General features: G+C 44.4%; 1 protein-coding gene across 12 annotated transcripts in view; it reads left to right on the top strand.

Annotated features, from left to right (window-relative positions):
• Positions 1 to 10,506, top strand: part of LOC139330719 (ephrin type-B receptor 3-like) — a 58,661-nt gene extending 48,155 nt beyond the window's left edge. For 5 of the 12 annotated variants that reach the window (XM_070961789.1, XM_070961794.1, XM_070961792.1 and 2 more), the window contains exons 11-16: positions 1,520 to 1,767; positions 2,305 to 2,520; positions 3,701 to 3,886; positions 4,305 to 4,504; positions 7,527 to 7,682; positions 9,905 to 10,506. In XM_070961789.1, coding sequence (XP_070817890.1) covers positions 1,520 to 1,767; positions 2,305 to 2,520; positions 3,701 to 3,886; positions 4,305 to 4,504; positions 7,527 to 7,682; positions 9,905 to 10,013 — 1,115 coding nt within the window. In that variant the 3' untranslated portion in view covers positions 10,014 to 10,506. The remainder of the gene's footprint in view (positions 1 to 1,519; positions 1,768 to 2,304; positions 2,521 to 3,700; positions 3,887 to 4,304; positions 4,505 to 7,526; positions 7,683 to 9,904) is intronic. The other 7 variants (XM_070961793.1, XM_070961796.1, XM_070961798.1 and 4 more) reach the window with 4 other exon arrangements.
• Positions 10,507 to 11,208: the final 702 nt, after the last annotated feature.

The following is an 11,208-nucleotide window of genomic DNA, read 5'->3' on the forward strand; positions in this document are numbered from 1 at the left end:
GTTTTATGGCACACTAACTGCCCTTCCATTCCTAACTCCCCATACAGATAGACTGTAAGATATAATTGCACATGAAGGTCCCCATGTCCAAGTCCCGGATTTCAACAGTCATCCACATTTGAGTTTTATAGTATGTAATGAAACACTTTTTCTGACATAAAGTTGTTATCAAAAGTCCATGTTGAGAATGTGACCATATAGGCTTATCAAAGGGGCTTTGTCTTACATTAATTATGAATTTATTGGTTGTGCAGACCAATTCCTGTTACAAAGGAGCATGCCTAATACTTGTCTCCTGCACGCTCCTGAAATGTTAATCCCGTCTGGGTGGGGCCTATTATTAAAAGGTTTCTAGTCCAGGATTGGCCGTCTCTGACCCTGCCCACTTTTCAGTGTCTTGAGAACCTCTTTATTAAAGAGGGCTTCTACTGGATCACTTTATTTGACCCCTGTTCCTGGCACTTACACCTGTATACTATGTGGTTTTGTGTCCCCTCCTTCAGAAACCCTCCCTAACATTTGCTGTTAGAGAGGGTTATTTTCTGTATTTGATATATTTGATAGTAATATCTCTGCTCAAAAACTGCAGGACTGTGCCAAGTGAGGTTGATTTTCTTAGCATTGTATCTCAGCCAAAATGGAGGACGTTGTGACGGCAGAGATGGGAGTCCCTACTGCTGCTTCTGCTACTACCATTACTACTGCTACTACTACTACAACAGCTCTTCTACTGCTGAGGCTACTTCTTGAAACCCGTCGCTTCCCAGCATTCGCCTTTAAAGTGACAAACCCTCAACCCCTGTCTTCCCTGTCCCCCTCCTCTCCTCTACCCCTCCTCAATCCCTCCCTCCATTCCTCCATCCCCTGCCCTCTCTCCCCTGACTTCCCCCACTTAATCACCTTTGCACCCACGTTGACACACATTGCTCTCATTGCCTAATTTGTCTTGCATTCTTGCACACGCTTGGTGTAGACTCTAAACGTAAAGCGTCCACAACCCCAAGAACCCCCAAGCTTCTGTCTCCTCCTGTTTCCTCCTCCTGTGCCCGTTTCTCCAGCCAGTCCGAAGCTTAGCACCACCCCCTGATCCTTGCCCCCTTCCTCCTCTGTCCCCCTGAGCTCCTCTCACCCTGTCACCATACTTTACCCATTTTTTTTATTTCAACATTTGTTTTTGTTTTTTTCAGCTCTACATCTTCTCACATTCCGTCATCATGCCTCACACTCACCATGCTGTTTTCTTTAATTCATATCTTAACAGCACAAAGTCACTGTATGCTCCCCCATCACCACCATTCCTTGACACTGGCCTAGAGCCCTGGCTTCTCTTGCAGTCCCCCCTGCCCCACCCCTCCTGCTACCCTTCCCTGGCTCCTTGGTTCTAACCAGTTAACTGTCCCCTCTCCCCTCTTTTCCCCCACTCTCCTCCACTCTTCCGTCATTCCTCTCTCCCCTCCCTCTTTCTCTCTCTCTCTGTCCCTTTGCTGTTTCTCTGGCTGTCTCACCTGGGCTCTCACAGGAGAGTTTGGGGAGGTGTGTCGCGGTCGTCTCAAGCTGCCTGGACGCCGGGAGATCATAGTAGCCATCAAGACTCTCAAGGTGGGCTACACTGACCGCCAGAGGCGAGACTTCCTATCCGAGGCTTCCATCATGGGCCAGTTCGACCACCCCAACATTATCCGTCTGGAAGGTGTGGTCACCAAGAGTCGGCCAGTGATGATTGTGACCGAGTTCATGGAGAATGGAGCACTGGACTCTTTCTTAAGGGTGAGGGAAAAACACAGGAATGTGCATTCACACTACACACAGGAATAGCTCTAATATTAGCTCCTCCCTATAAAACGGGTTTGTGATTTCATCAACACTGCAACACTATTCCAGCAAATAAGCCTATCAAAATCTGCTTGATCTTGCTTTTAGTTATCTCACTTTCTTTGGAGCCATGAAAGGTCTTCTTAAGCTCTGCTACAGAGCTCACGGTGAATATCTGACAAATGCTGCATTCAGGCAATTGGTGACATTTACAAAGAGCTCAGTCTCCAATGAATCACTGCCTCAAAGTCATATCATACATTGTCTGCCAGAGAAAGAGGGGAAGGGAGGATGGATAGGTAGAAAAGATAAAGACATTACAGTGTGAAGTGACAAGAGATGAAAGTTGCAGGTGTGCACAGACACCCTGAAAGATAAAGAGGAGACAAATAAAGTTAAAAAAGGAGAGAAACATATACTGTATCTCTCTGAAAATGCAACCTTGATCTGCCTTCTAATTTCTCCTGGTCATTCTCGCTCTTCCTTTGCCAGCTCAATGACGGGCAGTTCACAGTGATCCAGCTGGTTGGCATGCTGCGTGGTATCGCAGCAGGCATGAAGTACCTGTCAGACATGAACTACGTGCATAGAGACTTGGCTGCCCGTAACATCTTGGTCAACAGTAATCTGGTGTGTAAGGTGTCTGACTTTGGTCTATCGCGTTTCCTGGAGGATGACCCTACAGACCCCACCTACACCAGCTCCCTGGTGAGTCAGGATACAAATGTGTGTATGTGTCTGTGTGTATTCATGTGTGAAATCAATGTTCAATGGTGCTACATAGAACATTTTAACATCAGTACATCACCTTTACAAATTAATAACAAAATTTCTACGTATGAGTGTATTCAGAAAATCGATCTGTGTCTGCTCCCGTATTACATGACCATTATGGATAGAAAGGGAGGTTTGTTTTCTTCTCATTGAATGACAGGTGCAGGTGGGAAAAATAAGAACAGTTAAAACAATGGCTGAAGCTACACGCACTGCAGCCAAATTAATGTTTATTGCTGATTTTATGATATTAAATATGTCAGATTTTGAGACGTAAAAATACTTCAAAAGGGAAAGAGCTATGGGCGCTTTTGTGGCTACGTAAAAGTTTTACCTGTACACGTTTCCACTGAAGCTGCTGCAGATTTCCAGAAGTTCTATAACAATCTTAGCCGACAAATTAATAGAATGTCTGATATGAAAGAATTATTCTAGTTCCTATTCTCACATGACACAACATGTAAAATTGGCAAAGCAGGTTAAGGCACATAGGAAAGAGTCCTTTGAGATTGAGTATAATTGTCATAAATGAGTGTAAGCTCTGGCATAAAGATAGTCAGCCTCCTTCAGTCTGTAAAAATGTGCTTCTGGGTTTGCTGACTTCTCAAAACAGAAAAAAACTGCTTTCATCTTCCAGTGCAAACCAGCTAAAACTTTCTGAATAGGTTTCATAGGTTACAAGTGATGAAGGCTGATTGAAAACCTTCAACAAGTATATAATCTTTACTAGAAAAGAAGAAGAAAAAAATACTTTTCAGGAAGACTGAATGACAAGTCTCCTGGTGACATGAAGCAATAGTGTTAATTGGGAAGTATGTATTAAAAGGATACTTATATAGTTATAGCATATACATCAGTTATACGAAAGGACTCAATGATGGTGATATATTGATGTTGAAAAATAGAGTCTGTAGCACATTAAATAGTCTATAGCTTCATGTGTTTGTATGTACCATTTCCTGTAACTGTGTTACTAACCTTGTGTGTATGTGGCGTTTGGGCTCTGCAGCATGCACCCATGTGTTGTGCACCAACATTTCCCTTAGACTGTGTTTTCTCACCCTCTCTCTTCCTCTTGTATGTGTGTGATTGTGTTTGTGCTCCATCCCTCCAGTATTTCATGCTCACCTACTCATTCGCATATCCACAGGGAGGGAAAATCCCCATTCGCTGGACGGCTCCCGAGGCCATCGCCTACAGGAAGTTCACCTCCGCCAGTGACGTATGGAGCTACGGCATCGTCATGTGGGAAGTGATGTCGTACGGCGAGCGGCCGTACTGGGACATGAGCAATCAAGATGTAAGCTGAGATGAAGAATTCTTATGATTATGTAGATGATTTGTAAGAAAAGGTACTCTGCTGAAAATATTCAGTGTTAAGCAGCTTTTTGCAGAAGACAATAAAAATGTAGATATTTAAAATTATGATAGTTTTCAACCACTTTTTGCTATCACTGTCCAACAGCCATTCTCTCTCTACACACCCACCCACAGCTACCACTCAAAGCTCCTTTCTCGGGCCCTGATTTCTATGTATTCTCTAAAGCCTTTTTCCTGTTTATCTCTGACTCCCCCATCATTTCCCTCATTCATCCTCCTCTATCCTCCTTCACTTGCTCTTTTCATCGACCCATCTCTCTCCGTGTGTTGCCCGTCCTCCCTCTACACCGTACTCTGTGATTAGAAGTGATTGTGATTTCTCTGTCGTCCTTCCTCAGGTGATAAATGCTGTGGAGCAGGACTATCGACTGCCCCCACCCATGGACTGCCCCACAGCACTGCACCAGCTCATGTTGGACTGCTGGGTGAAAGAGAGGAACTTGCGACCCAAATTCACCCAGATTGTGGCCACGCTGGATAAGCTTATCCGCAATGCTGCCAGCCTCAAGGTGGTCACCAACAGCACACAGTCCACTGGGTAAGCTGTAACATTATGATATAAAAAATATGCTAGTCACATTAAGTTCAGAATCAGGGTGAAAGCCCTGTCAAGCAAAGCCTAAGAGCAAATGCTGTATCTTGTGTATGTTCGGTGCAGCTGGTAATTACAGACATAGACTTCAGCTGTGATGCTGTTTCTCTCAGTTTCCCTTGAGGTCCTCGTCAAGTTTTATGAGGTGGATTAGTGATTTTCATAAAGGGCAATAACGTATAATTAAGGTCAAAGCTTTATGGATGTTAGTGCTGATCACTTTCTAAAAATCTCTGCCTTTTTAAGTCATATGTTTGAGGCGACCTGCTGGACTCCTGCGATAGACAACAGTAACCAGTCGTTAGTTCATTGAATGAAGCCGCTTGACTTTTCAGCCGCGACAGTACTGGCCCGAGCTATTTCATTTACACCTGAGCCAGAGCAAACATGATAATGATTTCCATTGTGCAAGCATTCCTTATCCAAGTTGATCCGGTGTATGTGAGTCACTCTGACTCAGCTGTAACAATCTCTCCCAGAAAGTGCACACTTGTTCTCATAGAACTCTTTAGTTCCCATCTATGCAGCCTGGGCCAGTGTGCAAATTCGAATTACCATAGCTCAATACAGCCCTTAAAGTAGCTCCCCCACCAATTGGAAGCTCAATCAATGATGTCACATCTACATTTAGCTGCACTACCTCTCTCTGCAACCTGTTTCTTGGAAAGAATTTGGAGGATAGAAGGTGGCAGAGTTGGAGCGATAGGGAGGGGGATGACCTACCTATCTGTCCCTGCATCAGGGTCTTTCTGTCTTGAGGGAGGGCCGCAGACAATCCTGGTTTGGGCTCATGAGGGAAACCAGGGTCTCGGTTGGCCACCAGAGTGACGTTCTTAGAAGATTAAGCTTGCGGTTAATTAGCTCGATTAAGGCGATGCAAAAAAGAGATGGGAGCGCCTTTTAATTAGCCACTAACGAGATTTTAAACGGGCCAGCGGAGAGGTGGCCTCCTGCCGACAAACCTAACAAGGGAGAAGTGAGAAATGATACCGTCGTCCTGTTCGGCATTGAAGGGTGGCTGGAGGTGAGCTAATGCAGTCTGGTATAAAAGTCTTTCGGTTGTGTGTGTTATCTGTGCTTGATATGACTGCTTATTGAACTGCAGGTGTAAAGTGTCATGAGTAATTGAGCTTTGGTGGCGTTAGGATTTTGGCAGCAGTGCCATGGGTCATTTCTGTGTTTATCCTTCTACTGTTAAGTTAGAAATGCAGAAATTCACACTTGAGAAATGAATCACGTCCACTCTCTAAACTTATTAAAAATGCAAAATGGTCAGAGAGTCTCTTTGGAGAACCTGTGACGGTCTCAGCCGCTGACCTTGAATTTAGGCTATGCCTGTGTGACTAGTTAGTGTACAATATTACCAAGCTTTCCTGCTGTCTTTCTGCTTGTGGCTCACATGTGTTCATCAACGATCTGGACCCTTTTGAAGCCAACTTTAGAGAAGGGGGACTAACAATACTCCATTAAGAGAAGCCAGAGTCTGGCGTTAACGACGGCCCGAGGCCTTGGGCTCTGAAGCACAGGCCTTATTAAAAATCACTCCATCTACACCACTCAATGGAGCCTCTGTATCACTGTTATTAACTCCCCCTCCATGCCTTTTTACTTTTCTCCCTCTTTCTCTCTCCATTCCTCTTTTAATTGTTAATGAATCTAATGCCATCAAAAAGGATGACAGGGATCAACAGAGCAGAGAGGAGGGGAGACAGTGGTGCTCTTTCAGCTTGCCTGCTCCCTCATCTGTTTCTCCTCCTTCACCTCCCCCCTCCACCTCCTCTCTTGTTCATCCGCTCCACTTCGCTCTGAGTTGTAGCACAGTTTTATTAAAACTCCCAAGGTGGCCTCTCTATCTACAGCATTGATCAGCAGACACTTTCTTCTTTAGAAAGGCCCTTTTGGGCTGTCAACAGGTGCACAGGAACATGCAAAACACACTCAGACACATTTTCAGCCATACACACACACCGAAACTATCACATGACTAAATACAGTATGTTCATATGCACACAGATGCACAGTCATCCATTCTTTGCATGTATTGCCATCATCCATTGGTTCAGGTGTCCTACCATGCAACCACGCCTGAACATCTGTGTTTACATTCCATAGATATTTCTTCAGTGTCATGAAGTATTGCCACCTCAAACACACCCTGCAACAATGTACTTAAAATCCAACAACAGTGTACTATAAAGAATACGGCTTATATCCTTCTAGTTAAGTAAGATCTCGTTCATACAGGCAAAACCACATGAAGTACAATCTTTCCAGATCAGACTGAAACCACCTTTGTAGGTGGTTTGAAAATGTAGCTCAGTACAACCACTCAGATTTGATTTCATGTAGGGTTTTTTTTGCCACATTTTGTCCCCTGCAACTTAGTGACATCTCATTACAACAAGAAAAATGTGAACCAGAAACAGGAAATAAGCCATTCAAATATCTCCAGGGTTTGAAGAGGGTTCACATAGGGAACATTTCACAATCTCACAGTTGCTGCCAAATAAATGCTTAAGTGCCCACTTGGTTAGTATGACACATGTTGAAATGATAGCAAATGATAGTTTCTAAAGGCAAAGCTGATGTTGTTAATTGCAAATTACAATGTGCTTAGTCATCATTCAAGACCAGATTTGACATCTGATCTGTGAACACACACCACCTCGCCTCACCAGCTGCAGCGCCAGCATCCACCATCCAAGCCTCCAGCCAGTCTCTCCACACTCATAAAAGTGCCCCCCCGACCCTACATACCCCCACCCCCTGCACACAACTCCTTACATGAGGAGGAGAGGAGAGGAGAGGGGAGAAGAGAGGAGGAGAGATGGAGAGGTGGAGAGATGGAGAGGTGGCGCTCAGCGGGGGGCGTTTTAGGGGTGAGGTTGGCCGGTAGAGGCAGTAGAGTGACGACCTTAACCCTCTCTCTCTCTCTGTTTCTCTTTCTCCCTCCTCCTCATCAATGTAGGGTATCCCAGCCCTTGCTTGATCGCTGTGTGCCAGACTATACCACTTTCACTACTGTGGGGGACTGGCTGGATGCCATCAAGATGAGCCGCTACCGTGACAACTTCGTCAACGCCGGATTTGCTTCCTTTGACCTGGTGGCCCAGATGACAGCAGAGTGAGTGGAGAGGGAGTGGATTCAGCTAATCAGGCCTTAAGTGATTGACTGGGCTGAGTTTGAGAGTCAAATTAGTGTTATACAGATTGACCTTGAGGGAATAAAAATAGTCTAATGGCTAAATTAAACATGATAAGATGTGGTAAAGGGGCAGTGAGTGGGCTCAGACATCAAATGAATAACGTTAAGTATAAAAAAAAGCGTATTTTACTCTATTGGTACATTCAGCAAACATTTCAGAAATACATTTGTGACGCCATGAAGGTAAACAACATCTTAAAGACAGTATCAGTTGCATGCCTTTTACTGCTCCAGAATTCTGTACACATAATGTAGTAAATAAAGACCACTAGTCTTAAAAAGGAAAGTGTGAGATTTACTGACAACACAGTAAGAGACATGAGAGAGGCATTATGTCGGAGTAGAAAATGAGAAAACACAAGATCCTCCTTGCGTTTCCTGCAATTTGGTATGTAATTGACCAATCAGGATAGGATGGGGAGGATTATGTAATCAGGAAAGGGGACTAACAACAATCACCTGCTTCAGATGCGAAACAACATCTTAGAATCAACAGCCAACACAGTTTAACAGTGTGTTTTAAAGTGCATGTTCTCATACAAATTTTCTGAAAGCACTTGCAGATGCTTCCCTCTCTACGATATCCAGTTGACCTTGACAACTCACCCACCTTCTGCAGTGTTTACAAACAGGAAATGATGTAATGGAAGTCATGGAAATTGGAGTCCAGTGATGATCAAATAAATGAATTAGGATTATAATGATAAATAAATTATCCTCATTAGCAGCATAATAGGCAATGGAGGTGGGGGTAATTTGTTTCAATTTGGCCAGGCTGACAGGTGTGGTGTACTGAGGCTCTCTGTTGCCCTTAATGGCCAGTAATTCCTCTAATGGTGCCCATTTATTATCATTTCATCCTCCATTGCTGCACTGATGGAGATGGTGAAATATGAAAAAACAAAAAAATACCATTTATTTGTGCGAAATTGCAGTGATGCACCCGTATTAAGCTTCGGAGAGGATGGATGTGCAGAGGGGATTTGGGTGTGTGTGTGTGCACATGCAGGTACTGCATGTGCATGTGTGCGTTTAGGTGCATGCTTTTGTACTACAATGGATGATGGAGCCACAAAGTCATTGAGACAAGCAGAGTGTATGGTGTCTGTGTGTAATATTAGATTATCCAGTATTTGTGTGTGTGTGTGTGTGTGTGTGTGTGTGTGTGTGTGTGTGTGTGTGTGTGTGTGTGTGTGTGTGTGTGTGTGTGCATGTGTGGCTGGATGGAGAGGACGCAGACTGTGGCAGAGCCCCAACAGTCCGCTAATCACTGCCCCAGACGCCGACCGCTCTCTCCTCAGCTATTGACAGGGGAAATCAAACAAGCAAGCGGAAAAGAGAGGTTCTCGTGATATTATTGTACAGTGTTAAACCAACATGGCCATGATGATTAAATTATGCCATCTGACTAATGACAGCCAAAGTAGGTACACTATCCCAGGCATTGTTAGGGGTATAGTAACATCAACTGTGTGTCAACATTTTCATATTTTCCCAGAGCACCTTCAACCTGAGGTTAAGGCCCTCCATTTAATATAAAGATCATGCTGGAGCTGGTGCAAGCCCTTGGCTCAAAGACTAATTCACACTTACTTGCTGTGGGTTTTCTGAGATATTTTTAAGCACTGAGGAGTGCTGCGCAACAGTGAGCAAGTTTAAGCTGATTTACTGACACCCGGACCCATTCCAAGCATGAATGACATGCTCCTAAGTGAGTAATGTGTCCAGTATCTTACAGGAAAAAGATCTTTTACTTCCCTGTTTCTGTAGCTAAGTGGTGTGGACTCTGTGAAGCCTGCCAGCTGCTGAACAGTAGCTAAGTTTGCTCTTTAATCATTAACCATCACATTATAGCCCTTTGACACCTCTCCTGTTGCCCACCTGCCAGGCAACAGAAGTATGTTCCAATCGCTATGGTTGCATGAGTGTCCACATTTTGTTGACATACCCTCTGTCAACCATTTTATGAGTGATTGCCAAGGTGCTTGCCTGTCTCTGTTCCCAGCGCGTCGAGTGTGTGTTTACTTGTGGGTGAGAAGTGAATTTTGCACTGCAGCTTCAGACGTGATGTTTGTCCGTTTTTATTTTTTTCCACGACTGAGCCACCTGTTCTTATTTTCTTCTTTCTTCTCGCTCCACAGGGACTTGCTGCGGATAGGGGTAACGTTGGCTGGCCATCAGAAGAAGATTCTTGGGAGCATTCAGGACATGAGACTACAGATGAACCAAACACTTCCTGTCCAGGTGTGAGCGACGGGACACACACACACACACCGATGCAGTCGAAGGACAGCCAGACAGGAAAACGAGGGAGGATCTGTGCCAGAGAGAGCCATTGGAAAACCCTAGCTGCCTGACCCATCTCTGCCAATTAGACGCTATGAAACTGGCTTGCAGTGCCTCTGACTTTTTTTTTTTTCTTTATTTCACTACCACTTCCATTTCCTGTTCCTGCTTTTTCGTTATTTGTCATTGTTTCTTTTTCCATCTGATCAGAATTAGTGTGTTTTTGACAGAGGAAGAAGAGTTAGCCCCCCTCATATCCCATGCGTGCCTCACCGGCTCTGGTGAGGGTTGACGTTTGCATGCATGTGTGTTTTAGTGAGGTTGGCCTCAACCAGGCAACTGAAACATCACACTCCGATCCTCACGCAAGAGTACCTCCCCTTGACCTCTCAACCCAGCTTTGATGGACGTAATACATAGTGAAGAATGAACACCCTGGTATTAAAAAAAAAAAAGGTGAACAAACGTTCACAAGTAAAAAAACAAACAAACAAACAAACAAAAAAAAAGAGGACCCACAGGAGATAGAGGACAGTTCTTTCCCTGATAGAAGTTGTTTTACTGTGCACGTGTGTGTCGTTCTCCATCTTCATATTGAAGGTGTGTTATCTAAAAGGGCACTTGCTGGAGAAGGGTGAGGTGATGGAAGAGGAAAAATGAGGTCAGAGGTCACGAGGATGACAGAGGTCAAAAAGGTCAAAAGAGGGCAGCCGCATTTTTGGACACTTGTTTTGGCTGCTGAGCCCTCAACAGTTCACCAGATGACCTCTTCACGCTGACCTGAAGTGACTCAGGATAGTTCCACAGCTTGGGATCACCTGCTCATCAACTGTGTTTTTACACATAAATGTTTTATTTTTGTTTGTCCACACACCATTTTTTTTTTTTTTGTCTTTTCTTGGCTTTCTTAGACATATTTGGGAGATTTGTGGTTTCAATAACGGCCGGTCAAACCTAAGTACCCCCGCTGGACGCTTCATGTGATTAAGGGGAGACGAGGACTGTGGCAACACAATAGAAAGACCAATTGGCCTTTTGTGTGCGTTTTTGTATGTGTGCGCGCGTGTATGTGTGATTAAGTGTGCTTGGATGTGCGGGTGTGTCAAGGTGCACACAAGTATACTGTACAATACAGCTTCCGCTATCTGCCACCGTGGAG

This window comes from Chaetodon trifascialis, chromosome 4, assembly GCF_039877785.1.
Source record: "Chaetodon trifascialis isolate fChaTrf1 chromosome 4, fChaTrf1.hap1, whole genome shotgun sequence".
NCBI classification, from domain to species: Eukaryota; Metazoa; Chordata; class Actinopteri; order Chaetodontiformes; family Chaetodontidae; genus Chaetodon; species Chaetodon trifascialis.